Source organism: Littorina saxatilis, linkage group LG5 (assembly GCF_037325665.1).
Source record: "Littorina saxatilis isolate snail1 linkage group LG5, US_GU_Lsax_2.0, whole genome shotgun sequence".
NCBI classification, from domain to species: Eukaryota; Metazoa; Mollusca; class Gastropoda; order Littorinimorpha; family Littorinidae; genus Littorina; species Littorina saxatilis.
The window spans coordinates 4,739,255-4,763,997 of NC_090249.1; the positions used below are offsets into that span (position 1 = coordinate 4,739,255).

The following is a 24,743-nucleotide window of genomic DNA, read 5'->3' on the forward strand; positions in this document are numbered from 1 at the left end:
TGAATTAGCCCTGTGAAAGTAACATCACATACTGGAACTGGAAGAAGAGCATACATTCTGAGATCCATTCAGTCAGACAATAAAACTCAAATGGAGCTAATTCAGAAACTTGACATAAATTATGTAATGATGCTGATCAACATGAAAATCCATCATAATAAACACATGCACTGACTCTCATTGACACGCCAGCTACTGCAAGAATCAACACTACAACAGCTTAGAAAAACAAGAAATTCCTTCGAGGTAGGACAAACACCCCCGTCAAAGGGAAATAACCTTCTCAGTTGGTGGCAGTGACTGAGTGAGAATGGTTATTTCCCTTTGACCATTAAGATGTCCCTCTATAAGTCCTTGTATAATTTTAATCCACCAATAACTCCCTAACCGTGTGTTTGACTGGTCCCAATTTTTGTAAGGACCGTCTCAGGAATGTATAGAACCTGTTCACCAAGTTTGGTGACGATCGGTCCGTTCATTCTTGAGATCTTTATGCGAACACAAACAAACAAACAAACACATGGACCGAATCCAATAACTCCCTAACCGTGTGTTTGACTGGTCCCAATTTTTGTAAGGACCGTCTCAGGAATGTATAGAACCTGTTCACCAAGTTTGGTGACGATCGGTCCGTTCATTCTTGAGATCTATATGCGAACACAAACAAACAAACACATGGACCGAATCCTATACACACCCCTATACCGGGGGTGTAATAACGGCATAAAAGATGTATGGACTGGTGAAACACATCCACTCTTACTCCAACACGCAAATCAAGTGTCCTCTCCAGGTCATGAACGGAATGCTTAAAGCAAGATGTAGCTTTTTCTCTGTCAGTACTACATGTACAACAAGAATAAACAGTTCCCACAGTTTATACTCCTTTTTCCAATCTCTCCAAGCCTTCTTATAACAAGTCGCGTAAGGCGAAATTACAACATTTAGTCAAGCTGTGGAACTCACAGAATGAAACTGAACGCACTGCATTTTTTCACAATGACCGTGGTCCGCCGCTAGTGCAAAAGGCAGTGAAAGTGACGAGCCTGTTCAGCGCGGTAGCGGTTGCGTTGTGCTGCAAGGCACGCTTTACTGTACCTCTCTTCGTTTTAACTTTCTGAGCGTGTTTTTAATCCAAATATATCACATCTATATGTTTTTGGAATCAGGAATCGACAAGGAACAAGATTAAATTGTTTTTAAAACGATTTCAAAAATTTAATTTTTATCATAATTTTTATATTTTTAATTTTTATACCTTGTTTTTAATCTGAATATAACATATTTATATGTTTTTGGAATCAGAACATGATGAAGAATAAAATAAAAGTAATTTTGGATCGTTTTATAAAAAAATAATTTTAAATACAATTTTCAGATTTTTAATGACCAAAGTCATTAACTAATTTGTAAGCCACCATGCTGAAATGCAATACCGCAGTCCGGCCTTCATCGAAGTTTGCTTGGCCAAAATTTCAATCAATTTGATTGAAAAATGAAGGTGTGACAGTGCCGCCTCAACTTTTACAAAAAGCCGGATATGACGTCATAAAAGACATTTATCGAAAAAATGAAAAAAACGTCTGGGGATATCATACCCAGGAACTCTCATGTCAAATTTCATAAAGATCGGTCCAGTAGTTTCCTCTGAATCGCTTTACACACACACACGCACAGACACACACACACACACACGCACAGACACACACACATACATACACCACGACCCTCGTCTCGATTCCCCCTCTATGTTAAAACATTTAGTCAAAACTTGACTAAATGTAACAAGGAGGCTTTGTTTAAAGGATGGAGACCACACCACAAGGAAGCAAAAACAGAACAGAGAGTCCTCTTGGGTTAAAAATGGAAGTCACTTAAAAATCACAAGATTACAACCACAAACTGAACAGAGTCCTCGCAGGTTTGAAATGGAAGTCACTTGAAAATCACAGAGTTACAATGATACCTTAAAGAAACAAAAACAGAACAGAGAGTCCTCACAGGTTTGAAATGGAAGTCACTTGAAAATCACAGAGTTACAATGATACCTTAAAGAAGCAAAAACAGAACAGAGAGTCCTCACAGGTTTGAAATGGAAGTCACTTGAAAATCACAGAGTTACAATGATACCTTAAGGGCAGACCGGGTAGGCAAAATGAGTTATTTTTGGTCTCATACACCTTTTTGGGGTTGTTGCATTTTTCACACCTTTGAACATCCTGGAATGCATTCAATAATCTGCTTTTGTCATTTTAGACATGTATTCATGTAAATAAAACCATTTTCAAACCGATGTTTTGTTGTTTTTGTCTGTGTTTTATCAAAAAAATCGAAAAAATGGTCAACTTTGGATACTCCGTGCTGGTAAATGTGCGCACATGACATGACCCTTCGCTGTTCAAACTGTGTGGAAATTTCCGTTCTTCAAGATGACGTCATCACCGTTGGGGAATTTCCGTTGACATAGGCACAAAGAGAGAGAATCCGTTCCAACCGAAACCCCGGAATTAATATATGCAAATATATGTAGGTCAAAGGCATTTGGCGCAAGCGCAGTAGACAACTTATCAGTCCCCCGGTGTCAACAAATCCATGACGTTTTCACCGATTCAGCAGCATTTTTCAAAGTTTTGAGCTGCGGAGAACAACCCTAACATTGGAAATGTTCGGCATAGTGGCAAGAAATATCAGAGAAAGATGAACCAGCAGCAGCGAACAGTAGAAGGAAGTAACAACACTCCGAAATGAACCAACATGATCGTATTTGAGCAGACGACATTCTAAGATTCTTGACTCGACGAGGTGGGTTTTGCTTCTTTCTCTTTTCGATCTTGTTTGTTTGACAACGTGATTTATTGCACATCGTTATGTTGTTGTTGTTGTAAGAATGTGTTAGGGTTTGCAGGTAAATGATAAACAGTTTGTGTCTGAAGTATTTTGCGGGTTTCTTGATCCAATTTACTGACCATGCCGCCGCCGCACACCCCCCCCCCCCCCCTCCCTCCCTCGATCATCTCTGTGATATCGTCTTCACAACCCCTATTTTATTGTTCTTCGCTGGCCAGTCCTTGAGAGCTTACTATGGTGTAACATGTCATCAGTATTCTTTGTCTGGGGTCAAACTGAGAAGCAGCATCTGAGCGATGTACGACTGACACAGTTTCTGTTTCTGGTCATTGACCGTAGGAAAATAAGTACCCTACTAGAGAGCGTTCTCTAATTCTAAAGGATTGGTTTACACCAGCATGGCTGACCAACCTATCATTGACATCAATATTGTTGTCAAATCTTTTCCATTAACTAAGGAATAAAAAAAATAGATCCAATTTACTTCACCAAAGAAAAAAAAAGAGTTAAACTAAAGGACTGGGGATGCAACTCATGAATCAAAAGCATAAAGATCACCTGCAAACAGTGCTAGGTTTAGGAAATCTGAAAATGTATACACACACACAGAACACACACACACACACACACAAAACAGACAACAGACAAGAAACAAGCAAATACATAGCAAGTGTGATGAAATAAATTAATTTTAAAAGAAAAATATGAAAAGAAAGAAAGAAAGAAAGAAAATAATTCAGCTAGTTTCAGTATTAGTTCCTGTGTGTATGTGATTGTGTGGTTACTCAAATCCCATAGTAAACTTGACATGTACATTTTGTGATAGGGGCCAATTAATGAATGTCTTTTGTGTGTGTGTGTGTGTGTGTGTGTTCGTCAACCGACATATGTGGGTACGAGCCGCTGAGGTGGTTGTAAGAAAACCCGCCTGGTTCAGTGGTTGGGGGCTGATTGGGATTTCTGATTTACCAGCCTAGCCAAAAAGTTGAGGTACACCCCATGTAACATGGTCATTTGCAAAATAAAGTACAAGCACTTGTTGACGTTTATATTGAGTCTTAAAATTTGCAGCTTATTACAAACAAAAACCATGGACAGTTGTATCAAATATTAAATCAGTGTTTGTGTATTTATTAGGTTGGAGCAAGGGGAGAGCCAGTCCTCCTGTGGTGGCAGCGAGGAGAAAGATTGACCTGATGGAAAAGTTTGCTAAACCGGAACTACCCTCTTCCACAGCAGAAACATCAGCTTTGCCATCTTCTGACCAACCATAAGAAGATACAGATACTTTGCCATCTTCTGACCCATCACAAGCAGATATGGATACTGGTACTGTGCAACGTCACTCCGCTGACATGTGTTGGGCTTTTGTCAACATTGATCAGCTCAATCTATTGCTGAAAGGTTTATATCCTGTACTGAATGCTTGTCTGATAGCAGTCTGATTATGAAAGAAGGTGATGCATCAGCCCAAGGATTTGCACAGGCCCTGCATCTGGAGTGCATATGAGTGTCCATTCAAGTCTGCAGTTGTTTACTCTTCTCCCGGTGTTTGCAACGCTTCGGGTGGTAAAGTTGCATTTTAAATAATCCGCGTATGACCAAGTTGGTACATGGAAAGGGACATTCAGCTTTACAGAAATTTGCTGCAGTGTTAGGATTGAGCACAGAAATACTGTAATTAAAATGTTGCAACTTTTGAATGGCTTGATAGCTTTGTTCCATTTGTGTATATATAATTATGTAATGTTGTTGATGATTTGTGAAGCATCATTTCTATGCAATGGAATAAGAAATCAGTGCATCCGTTGGGTTTTTATGAGTCTGACAGTTTGGTTCTGATCAATATTTTCATATCAGCACAAACACAGATAATTGACTTTTTTAATGTTTTCATATAATTTTTTTTTAAATCAAAAAAATCTGATAATTTGATTATCAAATCATTTCCCCTTCATAGTTAAAGTGTTATTCTGGTTAAAAAAAAAAACACCCCATTAATTCAAGCTCTACTGTGGTACTAGTTTACCGGGGTACTAGTGAGACTCTTTTACATGCTGTTTTCTCTACATGTAATTTGAGACAAAATGTGGTAATTAAAATGTTGTAACTTTTGAATGGCAAGATGGATTTGTTCCAATTTTGTATATGTTGTTTATGATTTGTGAAGCACCATTTCTGTGCATGGAATAAGAATACAGTGGATTCCTTGTGTTTTTATGAGTCCGACAGTTTCGTTTTGATTCATATCTGCACTAACATAGATGAGTTTTCAAATGATTTTTAAAAAAAAGTCTGGATAATTTGATCGTCAAATCATTTCCCCATCATAGTAAAGTGGTTATTCTTATAAAAACATATCAATTCAGGCTGCACTGTGCTACTAGTTTGAGGTACTGGTTGGAATCTTTCAAATGCTGTTTTCTCTGAATGTAATTTTCAGACAAACATCTGTAATTAAAATGTTGCAACTTTTGAATGGCTTGATGGATTTGTTTCATTTTTGTTTATGTTGTTTATGATTTGTAAAGCGTCAGTTTTGTGTATGGAATAAGAGTTAAGTGCATTGGTTGGGTTTTTATGAGTCTGACAGTTTGGTTCTGATTCATGTTTTCATATCGGTACAAACAAAGATGGCTGTTTTCATATGATGTATATAAAAAAAATCCTGATAATTTGATTGTCAAATCCTTTTCCCTACATAGTAAAGTGGTCATTCTGATAAAATCATATGAATTCAGGGTGCACTGTGCTACTGGTTTTTTTATGTACTGGTTCAAATCTTTAAAATGCTGTTTTCTCTGAATGTAATTTTCAGACAAAACGCTACAATTAAAATGTTGCAACTTTTGAAAGGCTTGATGGATTTGTTCAGTTTTTGTATATGTTGTTTATGAGTTGTACAGCATCAGTTCTGTGTATGGAATAAGAGTTCAGTGCATTGGTTGGGTTTTTATGAGTCTGACAGTTAGGATTTCATGTATTTTTCTTATCAAAACTGAACCGGTAACTGAAAATGCTAAATTAAAATAATATATTGCTTAGAAATGCTTTTCGATACACAGAATTATTAAACACACACATATTGCTGCAAAGAAGAAAAATTGGATCAAAACATGCACTGGTTCACAAACTGCAACATTTTAAAAAAAGCACATTTTATAACGTTTTTCTCACATTTTGGTGAATAAAACCCCCAAAAATTGCTTTTCACTCAAAATTTAAAATGGTTTCCCTTAATTAGGTTATTCTGCTTGCAAAAATCAAACAAGCAGCAAGCTGTTTCCAAAATAAAAAAAAAAAGTGCTTGCCTACCCTGTCCCCCCTTAAAGAAGCAAAAACAGAACAGAGAGTCCTCACAGGTTTGAAATGGAAGTCACTTGAAAATCACAGAGTTACAATGACACCTTAAAAGAAGCAAAAACAGAACAGGGAGTCCTCACAGGTTTGAAATGGAAGTCACTTGAAAATCGCAGAGTTACAATGACACCTTAAAGAAGCAAAAACAGAACAGAGATTCCTCACAGGTTTGAAATGATAGTCATTTGAAAACCACAGAGCTACAACCGCACAAGGGAGCAAAAACAGATCCTGGCAGGTTTGAAATGTAAATAACTTTACAATCGCAGCTTAAAAACCGCAGGTTTGGAATGGAAGTCACTTGAAAATCAAACGGTTACAATCACACCTTGAAGAAGCAAAAACAGAACAGGTAGTCGATCCTCGCAGGTTTGAAATAGAAGTCACTTGAAAATCAAACAGTTACATTCACACAACAAGGAAGCAAAAACAGAACAGAAAGCCTTCTCAGCTAGGTTTAAAATGAAAGTCAAAGGGTTTTACTCACAACCACACCACAAGTAAGGAAAAGCAGACCAGAGGTTCCTATTGGGTGGGAAAGCTAAGTCACCATGGACCACAGACACAAGGGAGGAAAGGGGTGGGGTGTAATGAGGTGCCTCTGGTGGTAGTGGTGGGGGAAGGACCCTTTGTGTGTTACTGTTAGCTTATTGCATGAACTCACAATGAAAAAACAGCTAAGTGTATTAACAGGAAGTCAGCACAGGAAACAAAAGACTAAAGGGGGGAAGAACATTCGGAAATGATGGTAAATGTGTGTGTGACAGAGGAAGTGGATAAGAAGGAAGTAATAAAAAGTCAAGGCCAACAGCACAGACATAGAACATCATCGGTCATGATAAACTAAACAGGAGCAACATGTGTCAAATTCAATCACACAAAACTGAGGACAGGGACAGTAACAGAAAGTTTTGTCTACTTGTGTGTCTGTGCACGCGTGTGTGCGGTCTGTCTGTCTGTGGCTGTGTGCGAGCATGTGCGCTAAGACTTATGCAACTGAACAGCTGCCGAACAAGCAAACTGTTCAGTATCATCAAATAAGCTCCACCACCTCAGAGAAGTAGTTCATACACACACAGCTCACACAGAGCTGAAACACCTTTACATATTAAACTAACAAAGTACAAGCTAACAATACCGTACAGTTCATCTTACCTGTGGAATAGGTGGGATGACGCCTCTATTTCTAGACGGCGGTCTGGCGGTGGCGATGGCGGTGGTAGAGGGAACGATGGGAACGGGGCCTGGCAGGGCACTGCCGGCAGCAGTCGGGGAGATCAATCCACCGCCTGTGGGAGGGATGGGTGTGGGTGTGGGAGTAGGTGTGGGTGTGTTACTGATCAGAATGCCACTGTTGGTGTTGCCGTTGGCTGTACTGAACAGGTCCGTTAGGTCTGGAAGAGATTTGATTTGATTTAATTTAATTCAATTCAATTTACTCTATTACCCCAATGCTGGGAAATTTGGGTCACTTCCTCCCAGTGGAAAGCTAGCAGCAATTAGCGTCGTGCTACCCAGGTTTTTGTGTGTTTAGGCGTAATCAGTCACTTGCACTTATTGCAGAATGACCAAGGTCTTTCACATGCCATGTGGTGACATGGGGGTGGGATACAGTCTCTGAGTCTGCACATAAAGTTGACCAGTGTCCGTCTTGGCCTGGATTCAAACCAGTGACCCTAGGATCAGAAGTCCTTGAGCTCTACCACCTGAGTTACCCGGCCCCCACAGTTTATACTTAGACTGTTTATCCTTCACAAAGGAATATCTCTTCTGTTGCATTCAACACACACATACACTGAAAATTTAACAATGTGAGGAAAACTTGTGGGCTGCTTTCAATGAAAGAACACTGAAAGCAAAACCATCCATAATGATAAATACTCTATCAGTTGAATGTTTGCCAGCCTTGTTTGACAAGGAAATTAATGTATCCTTAGTTCTGTTTGTAAGTTATGTTTAGATTTATGATTGCTTTGGTTATTGTGTTGACTCGAACAACGCTTTTGATAAAATAACCAGATAAATTCTATTACAGTGCATGCCCTCTCTCCCTCTCCTAAACAACACACACACACAAGAAAAACAAGGGGTGGGGAGGGGTGGGGATGTTTCAATATTCACAAATGATGGCTATGAAAACGAGTACAAGTCTTTCATAAAAACAAACTTACGATTTGTATGAACATTTCATCAGCAACAGTAAGGTCTGTATTCAGCATGAGGTCTTTCATTAATTAGAACCAAGTGAGAAGTGCAACAACAACTAAGCTCACATAACCTCAGCTGCATTCACTCACTTCCGGGAGAAGAGACGGGGTGGGAGAGAGCGGAGGAGGCAGCGGGGATGGGGGCGGAGGTGAGGCCCCAGTTGATCTCGGTCTGGGGGGAGAGGGGGGATGGAAGACTGTAGTTGGCACCAGTGGGTGTGGAGGCACTGGAGGAGGAGGTGAAGAAATCCAGGTTCAGCAGGTCCTGGTTGGGTTTGCTGTTGAACACAACACACAGAATACATTTCGATGTCGTTGTGGAATTTAGGCGTTTGATGTTTTTGTGCTTTAGACTTAGTAAATCATTCTCCATGAGAAATAATCCCTTAAATACGATTGAAAATACATGATTTAACATTCTTTTATTTCTCTGTCCACACCAGGAACGAATATAAACACTATTTCATAATAAAATTAATCAGTTTTGTCCTTCTGAAAAACAACTTACGCCAAAATTCCACGACGACATCGATTTCTCATTCTCCCTGTACAACAATCCCTGCCCAAAACACTACCCTGTTTTAGCTTCAAATGCACAAGACAAGACAAGGCAAGACAAGACAAGACAATGTTCGGAAATAAATCTGTCAAGTGAAGAGTTAATACGTCTAAGATGTATGTATTCATGTTGCTCTGATCTTACTGAAAAGATGCCCTCTAAAACAGAGAGAGAGAGAGAGAGAGAGAGAGAGAGAGAGAGAGAGAGAGAGAGAGAGAGAGAGAGAGAGAGAGAGAGAGAGAGAGAGAGAGAGAGAGAGAGAGAGAGAGATAAAGATAGAGAGAGAGAGACAGAGAGAGAGCAGGGAGGGGGAGAGAGAGATCTCAGAACTCAGAGATAGAGGAAAAGAGAGAGAGAGAGAGAGGGGGGAGAAATGGAGGGAGAGAGAGGGAGGGGGGAGAAATGGAGAGAGAGAGAAAGAGAGAGAGAGAGAGAAAGATAGAGAGAGAGAGAGAGAGAGAGAGAGAGAGAGAGAGAGAGAGAGAGAGAGAGAGAGAGACAGACAGACAGACAGACAGAGAGACAGAGAGACAGACAGTCCGACAGAAAAACAGACAGAGAGAGATCATCACTCACTCCAATGTGTCTGATTCCGACTGGGATCGTTTCATCTTTTTATCAATAGGCGTGTGGCTTCTTTTCCTCTGCAAAACAAGAGGTTCCAAGACATATCACCAAGTTATCAAGTAATGAGTGTGATATGAAGTACAATTCACACACTCAGGCAAAACACACATACCTGACACTGAAGTGAGCATCACAAGCAAAGCATGTACAGTGGAACTCCCCTTTAACCCCTTCACTGCCCACCCCGTACTAGGTACGTGGTCATTTTCGGTTTGTCGTACGCCCATAACCGTACCTAGTACGGGGGATTTGCATCAGCAACATTTCAGGACATTTCTGAAAACTAAATGGGAGGTAACCACTGTCCAAGTACTTGTAGGGGTTCTAAACACAGTTCTTTCCCATTGACCGTTCGGATAAGTTAGTACCACGTGGTGAAAACTTTGTTAGAAGTGTAGAACCGATCTATAGGATTCACAATGGCGGCCGAAAGTCGGACCTCAACTTGTAGACCTGTTTTCAAGCGATACAGTGTTCTGGAAGCTCTACAAGAAGTGATTTATGGATTACCACACAGAAGAATACTTTTATGGGCTGTAATGTGAGTACCTGATGTTTGACACCAATTTTAGCAGTGTTTTGTGTGGTTATACGTGCTGCAATGTGTGTGTGTAAGTCCGGAAACTGTAATTTTTGACAAAAACGGTCATTACATCAATTTTTACTATAACAATCACTAACAAAGTCCAATGATCATGTCATCACATAATAGCCAAGGGTATAAGCAAAACACATGCCAAAGATCTAAGAGATATCTCAATAAATGATCGAGCAGTGAACAGATTAGTGAACCTACCGAAGAAAGCGACATTTTGCACTGGCACACTGCAATACCAAAATGTTGTTACACTGTGGCAGTGAAGGGGTTAAGACCTAAGAAATCTGAGAAAATAAGGTCTTAAAAAGGCGGGAGTTTTAAAATGGGGGTACATTTACAAAGGTTATAGTCAAGGGTGGCCGAGTGGTAACGCACTTGTGCTCGGAAGCGAGAGGTTGCGTGTTCAGGCCTGGGTCAGGCCGCAATTTTCTCCCCCCTTTCCTAACCTAGGTGGTGGGTTCAAGTGCTAGTCTTTCGGATGAGACGAAAAACCGAGGTCCCTTCGTGTACACTACATTGGGGTGTGCACGTTAAAGATCCCACAATTGACAAAAGGGTCTTTCCTGGCAAAATTGTATAGGCATAGATAAAAATGTCCATCAAATATCCGTGGGACTTGGAATAAAGTAAAAAAAAAATCCATCTCACACGGCATTAAGTCTCAGGAAACATGAATACACGCATGCAGGAAAAAAAAAAATATGGGTAGCGCCGTATGTATGGCAGCTCGCTTTCCCCGGGGAGAAAGCAGCCCGAATTTCCATGAGGGTAACCTCACTGGACTGTAAATCTTATCCAATCCAATCCATCCAATCCGTTATGAACAGAAAGTCTGAGAAAACAGGGACTTAAAACGGAGGGAGTCTTAAATTGGGGGGTCTTAAAATTGGGGGTTCCACTGTATAAAGAATGACATTTACCCCCCCCCTCCCCCCCAAAAAAAGAAAAGAGTTGTATCTTACCACAGCAGTGGGAGACAGACTGAGGCCCTGCACAGAGGCACGTATATCCTCAACGTTGCTACTGGCAGGTGCCTGGTTCGTAGGGCTGAGGGGCCGAATGGCCACCTTGATTTTACGTCGTGATTCGTCATCTGAAACACACAAACAGCAAAGTGCTGAGATTAAGCATCGACTGTGCAAAATGTTCCGTTAACCCATATAACCCAAAAAGCAACGAGTATACATCACACAGAAACCGGTCGCTTGCTCATGCAACCTGTCAAACTATGGGGCTATAAACTCAGAATTGGGCTTATTCCAATACACGTTCTACAAACTGTCACACACACACACACACACACACACACACACACACACACACACACACACACACACACACACACACACACACTAGCACACACACACACACACACACACACACACACACACTCACACACACAAACACCAGAATAAAATTGACAAAACTCAGCATCTCTTTGAGATAGGGTTGTAGTGTACTCACCAGAATCTGAATCACTGTCACTGGAATTCCAGCTGGTTTTATCTCCATTATCTTCCAAGAAGTTAAGAGAATAAAGCCACTTGAACGCACACTACAGACTGATTGTCCCATTCCACCATTACAAGCACTAGAAAGAATGACAGAAACACCAAATCTCCACAATGTCTGTACCCAAGCATTGGCTACTGTTTAAATCTGTGATTTTCTGTGAGAATCACCATTTGCACATATGTGCAACCATGGTCATGTTCTTAACAAGAACAAAAACCTGTGTAAGGACATATGTGATATGTGCGTATATTAATGATATTTGATGCTGATTCATGCACAGCCTGGCAACCTTATAAGTGATTTTTTTATTGCTGAAGTCACGAAGACTAACTTTGTTCTGGCAATTCTTTGTCATTTCCACAGAAGACACGCAGAAGGAGTGACAAAATGTTTACGTGAAGCCTTTATTCACATCTTTTCCAACTTTGTTTGGCTTTCGACGTCACAGATTTCAAGAAAGAGGAGGCCAAAAAGAGACATATTGGTGTTTAAAAAACCAAACTGATATCATATGTCTTTAATGACTACTGACTGGTGTATAAATTAAGACAAAGAAAGGATACTGTCCATGGGGTTATCAGGCCGTATGCGGTAACCATCCTCATCAACCTGGGGTGCATCTGGACCATCCTGCACACAAATATTAATAATGAAAATAATTATGATAATAATACCGGCCACCTTGGCGTAGTGGTTAGCGCATCGGGCTAAGAGGTTGTAGGTTCAAATCCCATCAGAGTCATTTTTTCTTCTTCTGGCTATGCTATGGATGTGCTATAGTTCCAATAATAAGCATAAACAAGTCGCGTTAAGGCGAAATTACTACATTTAGTCAAGCTGTGGAACTCACAGAATGAAACTGAACGCACTGCATTTTTTCACAATGACCGTTGTCCGCCGCTTGTGCATAACGGAGTGAAACTGACGAGCCTGTTCAGCGCGGTAGTGGTTTCGCTGTGCTGCATAGCACGCTTTTCTGTACCTCTCTTCGTTTTAACTTTCTGAGCGTGTTTTTAATCCAAACATATCATATCTATATGTTTTTGGAATCAGGAACCGACAAGGAATAAGATTAAATTGTTTTTAAATCGATTTCGGAAATTTAATTTTGATCATATAATTTTTATATTTTTAATTTTCAGACCTTGTTTTTAATCCAAATATAACATATTTATATGTTTTTGGAATCAGGAAATGATGTAGAATAAGATGAACGTAAATTTGGATCGTTTTATATAAAAAAAAATTATTACAATTTTCAGATTTTTAATCTTCTTCTGCGTTCGTGGGCTGAAACTCCCACGTGCACTCGTGGTTTGCACGAGTGGAATTTTACGTGTATGACCGTTTTTACCCCGCCATTTAGGCAGCCATACGCTGCTTTCGGAGGAAGCATGCTGGGTATTTTCGTGTTTCTATAACCCACCGAACTCTGACATGGATTACAGGATCTTTTTCGTGCGCACTTGGTCTTGTGCTTGCGTGTACACACGGGGGTGTTTGGACACCGAGGAGAGTCTGCACACAAAGTTGACTCTAAGAAATAAATCTCTCGCCGAACATGGGGACGAACTCACGCTGACAGCGGCCAACTGGATACAAATCCAGCGCGCTACCGACTGAGCTACATCCCCGCCCTTGAGATTTTTAATGACCAAAGTCATTAATTAATTTTTAAGCCACCAAGCTGAAATGCAATACCAAAGTCCGGCCTTCGTCGAAGATTGCTTTACAAAAATTTCAACAACAAAAAAACAAAACAAAAAAACCAAAAAAATCCCTGCGCTTAGAACTGTACCCACGGAATACGCGCGATATAAGCCTCATATTGATTGATTGATTGAAAAATGAGGGTGTGACAGTGCCGCCTCAACTTTTACAAAAAGCTGGATATGACGTCATCAAAAGTATTTATCGAAAAAAAGAAAAAAACGTCCGGGGATATCATTCCCAGGAACTCTCATGTCAAATTTCATAAAGATCGGTCCAGTAATTTGGTCTGAATCGCTCTACACACACACACACACACACACGCACAGACACAGACACACACACACACCACGACCCTCGTCTCGATTCCCCCTCTATTGTTAAAACATTTAGTCAAAACTTGACTAAATGTAAAAATACCCTGCGCTGACACCTGACACACTAGACAATTCAAAAATGAGCAGACAGCACCCAGAAGATACATCCCTTCCTGTAGAAACCACCATTCATGCTGCGCTTTGCATAAGATAGAACTTTCTACTTGAGCCATGCATTACACAGGCATGAAAACAACCGGAGGTAAAAAAAGAGGAAAATAAAGTGGGGGCCTGGGGGCCGCAGTAGGCCCCCAGTGGGGTCGAGGGGCAACGCCCCTTGTGGGGGTCAGGGGTCAAAGCCCCCTGAAGCTGAAGGGGTTTCAGCATTTCTGAGCCTTAAAATGGGCATATTTATATATGAGCCAATGTCAAAAGGTGCTGTCTGACAGCTTCGAAAATCAAAGTACACCCAAAGTAAAATGACTGGTGTTTTGAGTTGCTTAACACATTCAGTATATAGTTTCTAAAGGAGAAAAGGGAAAATCTTTCACAACGGCTGTGTTATTTGGCCGTTAAGTTGAGGCTTGACGAGTGTCTCTTGTGGCATGTAAGGACATAAACCTGATTTTTTCCATTTTTTTCTAGAACTTTCATTTCTACTGAGCTCGCATATGAGTATTGGGGTGTAGATTAAATATAATCAAGGTAAAAGCGGATAAAATGTGTATGTTAGCAACATGAATTCATTTATTGCTATCACAGTCACAAACAGTATGTGCTCCATACAAAAGTTCTTTAATTTGAGGTTTTCTCAGATATTGTTGAAGTCAAAGCTTTGAAACTTCACATACTTGTATGATTGTATGACCTCCAGACATGGTGAGAGAGTAGTTGACCTTCGTCACATTTCAAGGTCACGGCGGGGTCGTATTGGGTCAGAAAGTGATAAATTGGTATTTTCTCGAAAAGTTTTAAAGCAACAGCTTTTAAACGTCACACACTTCTTTGTTGAGATAATATCCAATCCTGATGCTCAATTTGGTTTACTCTTGTGAAATAGCAAGGTCATAGCAGGTCTGTCTTAATGAGGAGAAAAAAAATGTATCATTGTTTTTTTATGTTTTTGGGGCTACATCTTTGAAACTTCACAAATGTCCAGAGTTTGATAGCCTACACACATGATATAAATATGGGTGACCTTTGTCAAATGTCAAGGTCACGGTGGGGTTGTCTTCGGGTCAAAAAGGGAATAATTTGGAATTTTCTCAAAATGCTTTGTAGCGAAAGCGTTTAAACTTCCCATACTTCTATGTTTTGATGATATCCAAATATGATGCGAGTTTGGTTCTCCCTTGTCAAATATCAAGGTCATAGCAGGCCGTCTAAGGTGAACAAAAAGTAAAAAGTATCATTGTTTTGAATGTTTTGAGGGCTACATCTTTGAAACTTCCACATTTCCAGGGTTTGATGTCCCCCATAGATGATACAAATATGGAAGACCTGCGTCACATTTCAAGGTCACAGTGGGGTCATGAAATATATTCCCAGGACAAGAAAACGCCCTGACATGACGAAAGACTAAGTTGACTCTGGTCAAATGTTAAAGACACAGTAAGCCTCCCGTAAACCATCACAGATACTGTCGGGCTTTTACACACAGTACAAACACCCGTACCCTTTCATTTAAACACTCACCGCTTGAGAACATCCTAGGTACCCTCCGTAAAGAGCGAGCAATTTTCAAAGAATTTATTTTTGCGTGGTTTGAGCCATCGTGAACCGTGTGATCCAGTTTCCCTTTTTCACAATGTAGTCGTCAGTTAGTAATTTGAATGCGACTCGATATGAGCTTATCTGACTATGCACGAAACAAACGGCTGTGGTTCACAAGAACTCTAGCGATGGCTTTTGGCTGTTTAGAGGAATCGGCGATAGGCATAAACCGTCGTCTGCTACTAGAACCACGACCTTGTGTGACCCTGCTTCCGGGCTTTTCTTTTTTTAAACTTTGAAAACTTCGAATTGTACTTATCTTGTCTTGATGAAAAAAGAATTCTTTTATGGTTGAAGAATGTTTGTGTACCAAGCTGTCAATTTATTATTTAGATTTTAAATGTTAGGTCTAGCGCCAAAACGCACCACGGTCCGATTGTCTCTGAGACAATCCGCAAAATTAATTCTGTAAAAATTGCTCGCTCTTTACGTAGGGCACCTGGGATGTTCCCGTTTAGTGAGCGTTCACATGGAAGGGTGTTTGTACTGTGTGTAAAAGCCTGACAGTATCTGTGGTGGTTTACGGGAGGCTTACTGTGCCTTTAAGGTTTGTAATGTTGGAGTCTTTTTTTTTATTTCTTTTTTTTTATTTGTTGCCAAGCACATCATTGTGGGGCTTTTAATGAATAACATGCATCCGTCCACTCACAATATATTTTCTTTCATCCTTCAACATTTACCACTCAAAAAGTCTATAGTATTAAAATTCATGAAACAAATGAAAGGCATCTACGGATGTATAGATACATAATTGACCACACTCATTTGGAATACATTCTGACAATTCATTATAAAGACATCTTTAGAGAGACAGAGAGAGAGAGAGAGGAGAGAGAGAGAGAGAGATAGAGGGAAAGAGAGAGAGAGAAAAAAGGGGGGGGGGGGGTCAGGGGGGTAATGATGGTGGAGGTAACATTTACAATTGTTTTTATTAAAAAAAGTTACTAAATATTTGTCTTGGAACTTTTTAATCAAAAATAAATATTTCTGATCTGCAGTTGCCTTTCGAAGATAACAAAAAGAGGCATTGAAGCCTTGGTTTTCTTATAAATACTTGTGCACATTTTAGCAACCAAAATTATACAGTTTAATTCTTTCAACAGAGCTGCATGCATTTTTCGATTTTTAACTCCAAACATGATTTCATGCACAGTTAACTTTATCTGTTTATCCAACTGTACCCAAATATAAAATTCAATTTGTTTCCAAAACTCAAGCACCACTGGGCCAAAGAAAAAAAAGTGTTCTATATAGTCAATGCTATTACTACAGTGTGAACAAATATTGTCTTCCACAACTTTCATTTTACATAACATAACATTTGTGGGGTAAATATTGTGAAGTAATTTCCATTGTAATACTCGTAGCCTTGTCTCTTTAACCGATTCAAAACTCATCAGCCAATCTTTCTTGTCAATTTCATAATTAAATTTCCTCCTCCAAAATCCAATTGCACACGGTTCAACAAGTTTCATGCTTACTAATTCTTTTCTAAACTGTTGTGCGTTGTGTACTTTCTTACCACGATAAGAGGGGATATCCATCAAATCAATTTCTTCCTTTCCGTGCATCATCTTATTAATAACATTTACAACAACAGCACGAACCATGTTATATTTCAAAATTCTCTGTGGGGATTTTCATAAAACATCACAAATGAACTGATAGGAAACATCATATACGCTAACAAGACCCTTTCTTGTCCAATCTTCAAAATACAGTACATTTCCATCATAAACAAAATATTGGTTATTCCATAAAAGCGGATTAAATAAGTTATCGCAGACAAGTGCTGGTTTAGCTTGTCAACTTTCAACATTGGGTTGGTGCATGTCTCACAGAGGCACTGCAGAAAAGTCCGACTGGTAGACAGCAGGATGTGTTTTGGGCGCCTCCGTGCAAAAGGGGTCAGAGATATTTTGTACAACGGATTTTCAGATTTGAACATTTCAAACAAGTCCTCCACTTTCTTGGTCAGAACTTTCTTCTGGATCATTGACACTTTTGACACTGTACGCTTTCCAGGCACATCGATTGATTCCCTGTCGTAGAATTTCTCCACTTTTGTGTCTGTCGGACGTTTACGCACGTACAGTTGCTTGAGAGTTCTGCAACTGTCTTGATGTACTGCTTGTCGCTTGAGTAACGTTTTAATGAAATTTTGTTTCTGAAGAGACTCTTTGTCCCGCTTCCTGGAAATGGCATTAAATGCCATTTTTACTGACTTCAAAAAGCTCACTGGTCTTGCGAGATTCGTCAGATTGTCTTTTTCTTGTTTTCTGTGGTATCTGTCCATTCTTATTTTGTTCAATTCCCTCTTCTGTTTATCTGTCATGGAAGATCTTCTTTTGCACTGCCGAAACTTAGCATTTTCTTTGGTTTTCTTCTTCTGCCTGTCTGCAGGTGTCTCCGCTTTACGAATTATGTTTTTAATAGCCGTTTTCTTCCTTTTTGCTGCAGTTAGCGGAGAGCTGTTTTTCTTTTTTTCTTTCTTCGCACGAGCCCTGGGACACACACACACACACACACACACACACACACACACACACACACACACACACACACACACACACACACACACACACCGCACATTATGAGTTGTAATGTTGAGTATCGGTATCCTCATATTTGTAGTTCTTTAATTGTCCATGCAATGATAATCTCGGTGTGAAACGGCAGGTCTGCAGCAAACGGTTTAAACTGAAAATTATTAACCCGGAGACGGGTTTTAGCGCAAAACATTGGGTAGTTTTTTTCCCGGTTTATTTCTTTAAAAAGAATTTTACATAAACACATTCCTAAACCTACCAAAATCTGACACATTTTGCGCGCTTGAATGCATGCGTGCATCGGTGCGTGCGTGTGTGTGCGTGCTTGCTTGTGTGTGTGAGTGCTTGCATGCGTGTGTGCATGGGTGCGTGCGTGCGTGCGTGTGTGTGTGTGTGTGTGTGTGTGTGTGTGAGTGTCCTCGTTACAGTCTGTACACTGAAAGGTAATCAAATTCGCATACTCAATTTTTAATTCGACTCTGGATTAGATGGAGACTTGACAGAAGATTCTACAGATTTGTAAATTACCTGCTCAACTGTTTACGATGTCTTGCTTTCTCGCGATCCATTATGCTCTCCGCTCGTCGGTCCGGTGTTCCCTCCAAGCCTTGCTCAATACGTTCTGTCTATCCAGGTAGGCAGCATACTCCTGGTCGGTTTTTTTTCATCCTTTTCTTGTATTCCGAGCATCGCTGGGCACCGGACTGTGTTTTTTGGGCCGCGGTTTTAACACTAGCGCGCCGTGCGCGAAGTTCAGAAAACGGCCTAGATGATTGGGAATTCTGGCCCATTATTATTTATTCCTGGTCATCTCAAGAGAGTGATGAAGAACAAGCATTTGTCGATAATTAAAGCACGTAATCAATCTTCTAAAACAGTGGTTTTAATTACATAAATTTTGTTTGGATGGACAAATGACGTCGTGTGTCTAGTGTGACCTGTGACGACAAATTGTTCTGTCACACAATAATGACAATTCCTTTTTATTTCTTCTTTTCAAAAACTGTGATTATGAAGCAGTCATTTGATTTGCTTCTGACTGCTAGCCAAAAAAAAGAAAGAAATTAAAAATTTTGTGGAAAAAAAGGAAATTTGCTAAAAAAGTGTCTAGTGTGACATTGTGACGACAAAGCTTAAATTAGCCAGAAATGGTACCAAACTTCAAAATATAGTGGTTATTTTCATTGTTTTTCCTTTTCACCGACAGTTTTTGTTCAAAACTGGTTCTTTTGTGTATCTAGTTGAACAACAACATTTTTTGGAAGCTTTTTTAAAGTTTGAGTTTTTGTGACGCAAAGAGTCACGCTAGACACGCAATTTTCAAACTTTAATAATTTCTTTAAAAAACGGACAAATGGGAAGAAAAACACACAGAACTATGTATTGGGGTTCATGCAATCATTTGGTTTAAATCCAACTGCCCAGAAAAAAAGATTATTAGCATTTTTTCTAAAACTATCGAGAGTACTCAAACACCTTGTCAAAATACGTCCCTAAAAAGCACTAATTTGCGTAATGAATGAGGAGCAGAATTTTAACTGTTTATAGTTAGTCTTTGGTTTTTCTCTGCGATCATCTTTATTCATTAATCTCTCAGAAAAACCAAAAGTTCCATCTGAGTGTACATTCAGTAAATAGTTACAGAACTTATAAAATACCTAGCGTACCCACAGCACCTTTTGACATTGGCTCATATACACAAGCTTTATAAGGCCCCCCGAAACTGAAGGGGCTGAAGGCATTTCAAAATCTGAAATTGGCATTAAATAACCATACGTATACGAACAAGCTTGCATGGGGCCCTTGAAAATATAGGGGCTCTAGCTTTTCAAAATATTGAAATGAGTATTAAATTGTTAGCTTGTATGAGGACCCCTTTGAAAACTTTAACACTAAATTGGAATCTAAAAAGATTATAAAGAATATCAGTATTATTGACACACAATTCTCACAGAAATTTAAGCAAGACAAAGACATGCTCAAACATAGCATTTTGTTGTTCATGTCTGTCATAACATACACACGATTGTTAGTACTTTTAACACACAAACAGTGATGACAACACATATAATCATGCAATTTACTTTGCACAATGCAGCTCCCTTGTAGCTTAATATATCCTCACTTTCATATCCTCAGTCCAATTGATCCAGGGTAGAAATCAGGCTATTTTCAAAAGTTTCATCCAGTCTAGTAAATGTACAATGCAAGGAAGTTCCGCTTGTGGCACTTTGTGTCAAGGTGTGCCTGAAGTGCCACGAACCCACGACTGCCGTACTTCAATGTCTTCGTACATGTATGCGACACAGAATGCCTTGCCTCTCACCTCCACTTTCCTGATAACGTCGCCAATACGACAGCCATCGTATTCTCGGTCAAGCCAGTTCCACCTCCAATCGTTCTTCAGTCCTTCTATGATCCGATTCGCGGCCCCACGCTGTTGAAATCGCCACATTTCATCTGTTAGAGGGTCATCGCAAACTTTGGAAACCTCCGAATTTCCAAGAGAAAAATTTGTTCAAGCGCGGCAGGAAGTGAAGAAAGGCTCGAATCGATCCGTTTGCGGACTCGGAAATTTACGGTTTATCGAATTGTCTGTTGAGCAGTGGCGGGGGTAACGCTTGCCACGTCTTTCGTTTTGTTATGTTATGTTATGTTATGTTATCAGACTGGTACTTAGGCTGTTAAGCCTTTGTCTGATCTTTTGATCAGTTGCTATCCTAGCCTAACTTTGGGCTAGGTAACCTACACGATCTTTTGCCTCTTTCTTTGGGGGGTCTTCTTTTTTTTCCGGCGGAAATTTTAAAAAAAAAGCGAAAGTGTGACAAAAAAACGGCGGAAATTCCGCTGAAAAGAGAAAGTTTTCATGCCTGATTACAGTGGAGATTGGGGACTTACCCTTCAAACATTTGTGGTTGGTACAAGTAACACAGATATTCCAGCAGCTGGAACTGCAGCTTACAGCCCCCCCTCCCCCGCAAGTATAATGCAAAATCAGCAAAAAACTTACCCCGCCTTGACTTTCTGCATCTCTGAAAGAAGCAATAACCACATGTCAAGACAAAAACTTCAACTTTCCACAAAATTTGAGATTCAGAATTAGTAAGGCCAAAAAAAAAAAATTGTCTGTTTAGGGTAACATGACCAAAAAAAGTAGGGTCAGTAGGTAGGTACAGGTTTTTTTTGTTTTTTGTTTTTTGTTTTTTTGTTGGTGTAAATGCTATTTTGGCTGAACATTCACTTCTTATATTTGATGAATACATGTTTCAAAACTAACGTATAAATAAAACAGAGAGAAAGGGAGAGAAAGAAACGCCAAATGTCTCTTTTTAGCATTTTTACCTCTTTTTTTTTTTTTTTTTTTTTTGAAATCAAAAAAAAGTTTTTGGGTCGGCGCCAAATCGATAGGGTCGGTCGGGTTACCCTAAACAGACAATTTTTTTTTTTGGCCTAACAAACACTCAGTAACAAATACATACTATAAAATAATCTTGCTGAAAATTCAATCTAATAGTCTGCCGTTCATCAAAGAAAACTTACAAAGAATTTTTGTCATCATTTTTGTTTTAAAGCAAAAAACAAACACAAATACTACAATTTTAAATTCAGTGCAAAAGAAGACTAAATTCAAACAAACAGCACTTACAGAGATTCACTGTCTTTCTCATCTTTGTCTTTCTTCTTCTTAGACTTCTTCTCTTTCTTCTTGCTCTTGTTCTTCAAGAACCCTGCAAACAAACACCAAGCATTTAGACAAAAAATCAGTCAAATTTAATCAAAAATGTCAGAGAAACAGATTTGTTTTATTCAAAATTTTTTTTTTTTACCCTTTAGAGATAAAAAAAAAAAATATTACCTTAAATATTTTGTGAAAGTCATGAAAATGAACCATTAGTCTCCATTCTGTTTTTTTTTACTCACATTTTTAATGAGCCGATTAAGTTTCAAACAGTCCTGTCCCTCACAGACTTAATATCAAAAGTTCCTGGCCTCAAGTCGTCAGGGTCCTGTCTTTTCAAAGACATTTCAAAGGCAAAGATACACTGAAAACCTTAAGATTCAAAGTGTGCTTTGACCTCAAACCAGTAGAGGAACCCCCCCCCCCCCCCCCTCTTAAGACTTGCTCTCATTTAAGACCTTACTTTGTCTGATTTTCTCTTCATAGTCTCAAAAACTGTACCTCCTTTTTAAGACCTGATTTTTCTTCAGATTTTTAGAGGTCTTAAAAGGGGGGTTCCACTGTAGCAGAAACAGATACATGCTTACCACAACAATCTACACTATGAAATACAAAACCATGGGATGCCTTCTACAAAGAAGTCGATTGATGAGAACCTACACTCCACCCTTCTCTTAGCACAAGCGTTATTGTCTAACATGCATTTCCATCAATTGATAAATATGGACATGGAGCATGCATCGTCAATCGTACAGCACGTACAACATGCTATTAATTCCAAAAACACACCACCCCTTTAAAGTTGGGCTGCACATTCACACGCCTGACATACCATGCTGTAAAATAAAAAAATAAAAAAAATTACAAGAAATCAGAACAAATAATGAAACAACATACTTTTCAAAGTTTTAGATGTTTCTTTTTATTCCAGTAATTGTTTGGTTATATATTGGTGTCAGATGAAATTTAAAGGAACAGAGGCAACTTATTTTCATAGATAAAAATCACAAGCTCACAAGGATGATCTCAAAACACTTGCAAAGAGTTCTATAGAATGACATGAAAACCACGGGATAGTTCCAGGATTATCTTTGGGTTTTCAGTGGGTAGGGCTGAGAGGGGGTTCAAACTCCCAGGGTATCTTCAGGATTGTTTGGAGGGTGCCAGGTTTGTTTAAGGGGTTTAAGGCATCTTCAGGGCAATGCTTCAGGATTTTGAGATGTTTAGGAAAGCAACAGGGTATGAGTTACTCAGAGATCTTCGTATTGTTTCAGAGTAGCGAGAGACCTTGAGGATTATTTCATGGTTTTTAATTAAGGCATCACTGCTGAAAACAGTATCAATCAAGTGCAGAAAATCATGAACACTGTGACCAATATAATCACTATTGTATAAGGTAAAAAAAGAAGATTAATTTAACATTGAATATTCACTGAAGAATATTACTGTGCGAGACAGTGCAGGCAATATAAAACCCATATCATTAGTCATGCATGTGACTGTAACAATTATAACCTTGCAGAGAAAAAGACAGAATTCTACATACCTAGAACAACAACATTTAACCTATAAAAATGTGTAGAAAGGATCTTACTAACCCAAGCCTTTATTTCAGTCTTTGAAATTTATTGATTGGAGACACAGGTTTTATTTGAATAAATGAATAGTCCTGAAGCAGCATAAAACTACTTATCATGTTTGCGAAAAAGCTGCTAAAAAAAAGGTGTATGCTGGCAAGAGTCAAAAGAGTAAAAGGATGATTGCAAACAAATTTCTTAAAATGATGAGCAATACTTGCAATGTTTAAGCAGTAAGTCAAAATTGTATAAGCACAAGCTGAAAGCAATGACTGCATTCAGATTGAAACTGAAAGTGCACAACTTTACTTGTATTTAAAAAAGGTAAAAAAAAGCCATAAAGAATACAAATGGAAAATGAAAATAAGCACACTATATTTGCTATTTGAATATTCTATGAAGCAATCACTGCTTTGATACACACTGAAAAAGAGAGGACAAGAACCAAAACCAAACCTAACATAAAATAATAATTACTAAACACTTGAAACAGACCATTTCAGTGTGGAATTAATGAATATTCATTGGACGTAAATGAAATCATTTCCAAAACACAAATTCAGCTCATAATTAGCAAGGGGTCAAAATTTGGGGGATATTGGATGGATTCAACTGAGCTTAGCATGCAACTGATTTTACAACAAAAGAATGGGAATAGACTAGTGGAGACAGGAGACAGATCCACATCAGCTTCCCCCAAACACCGGTTTTATGTGAATGTGGAAGGCTTCATGTTAGCTTCCCCAAAACACCGGTTTTACAGGAAAAGGCCAGGCTTCCCCCAAACACCGGTTTTACAGAAAAAGGCCAGGCTTCCCCCAAACACTGGTTTTACGAGAAAGGGTCAAGATGATGGAAATGGCGGAAGGTTTCATGTCAAATTCCCAAAACACCGGTTGTATAGATGGGATCAATTGGAAGGGTGGGGAGGTTGGACAGATTATTGGTACCTAGCTAAAAACTCCACCGGTTTTATTTCAAGGAGTCAGAAAGCAGAGATGGTGTCCGAGTTGGTGCATGATTCCCAGGCCATCTTTCTTTATTCTTTCTTTATTTGGTGTTTAACGTCGTTTTCAACCACAAAGGTTTTATCGCGACGGGGAAAGGGGGGAGGTGGGATAGAGCCACTTGTCAATTGTTTCTTGTTCACAAAAGCACTAATCAAAAATTTGCTCCAGGGGCTTGCAACGTAGTACAATATATTACCTTACTGGGAGAATGCAAGTTTCCAATACAAAGGACTTAACATTTCTAACATACTGCTTGACTAAAATCTTTACAAAAATGGACTATATTCTATACAAGAAACAGGGAAAAAGGAGAAACAGAATCCGTTAGTCGCCTCTTACGACATGCTGGGGAGCATCGGGTAAATTCTTCCCCCTAACCCGCGGGGGGTCCCCAGGCCATCAGTTTTGCTAAAAC

At 39.3% G+C, this 24,743-nt stretch overlaps 1 protein-coding gene and 1 long non-coding RNA gene across 4 annotated transcripts in view; one reads left to right on the forward strand and one right to left on the reverse strand.

Moving 5' to 3' along the window:
- Positions 1-24,743, reverse strand: part of LOC138966120 (F-BAR domain only protein 2-like) — a 62,663-nt gene that overhangs the window by 15,863 nt on the left and 22,057 nt on the right. For all 3 annotated transcript variants that reach the window (XM_070338229.1, XM_070338227.1, XM_070338228.1), the window contains 8 exons: positions 21,709-21,790; positions 21,073-21,094; positions 12,277-12,343; positions 11,663-11,713; positions 11,161-11,291; positions 9,550-9,617; positions 8,505-8,692; positions 7,363-7,601 (listed from right to left, as the gene is read on the reverse strand). In XM_070338229.1, the coding sequence (XP_070194330.1) occupies positions 7,363-7,601; positions 8,505-8,692; positions 9,550-9,617; positions 11,161-11,291; positions 11,663-11,713; positions 12,277-12,343; positions 21,073-21,094; positions 21,709-21,790 (848 nt within the window). The remainder of the gene's footprint in view (positions 1-7,362; positions 7,602-8,504; positions 8,693-9,549; positions 9,618-11,160; positions 11,292-11,662; positions 11,714-12,276; positions 12,344-21,072; positions 21,095-21,708; positions 21,791-24,743) is intronic.
- LOC138966144 (uncharacterized) lies at positions 2,134-5,702 on the forward strand. The gene is made up of 2 exons (XR_011455624.1): positions 2,134-2,802; positions 3,985-5,702. It is a non-coding gene; the product is annotated as an uncharacterized lncRNA (long non-coding RNA).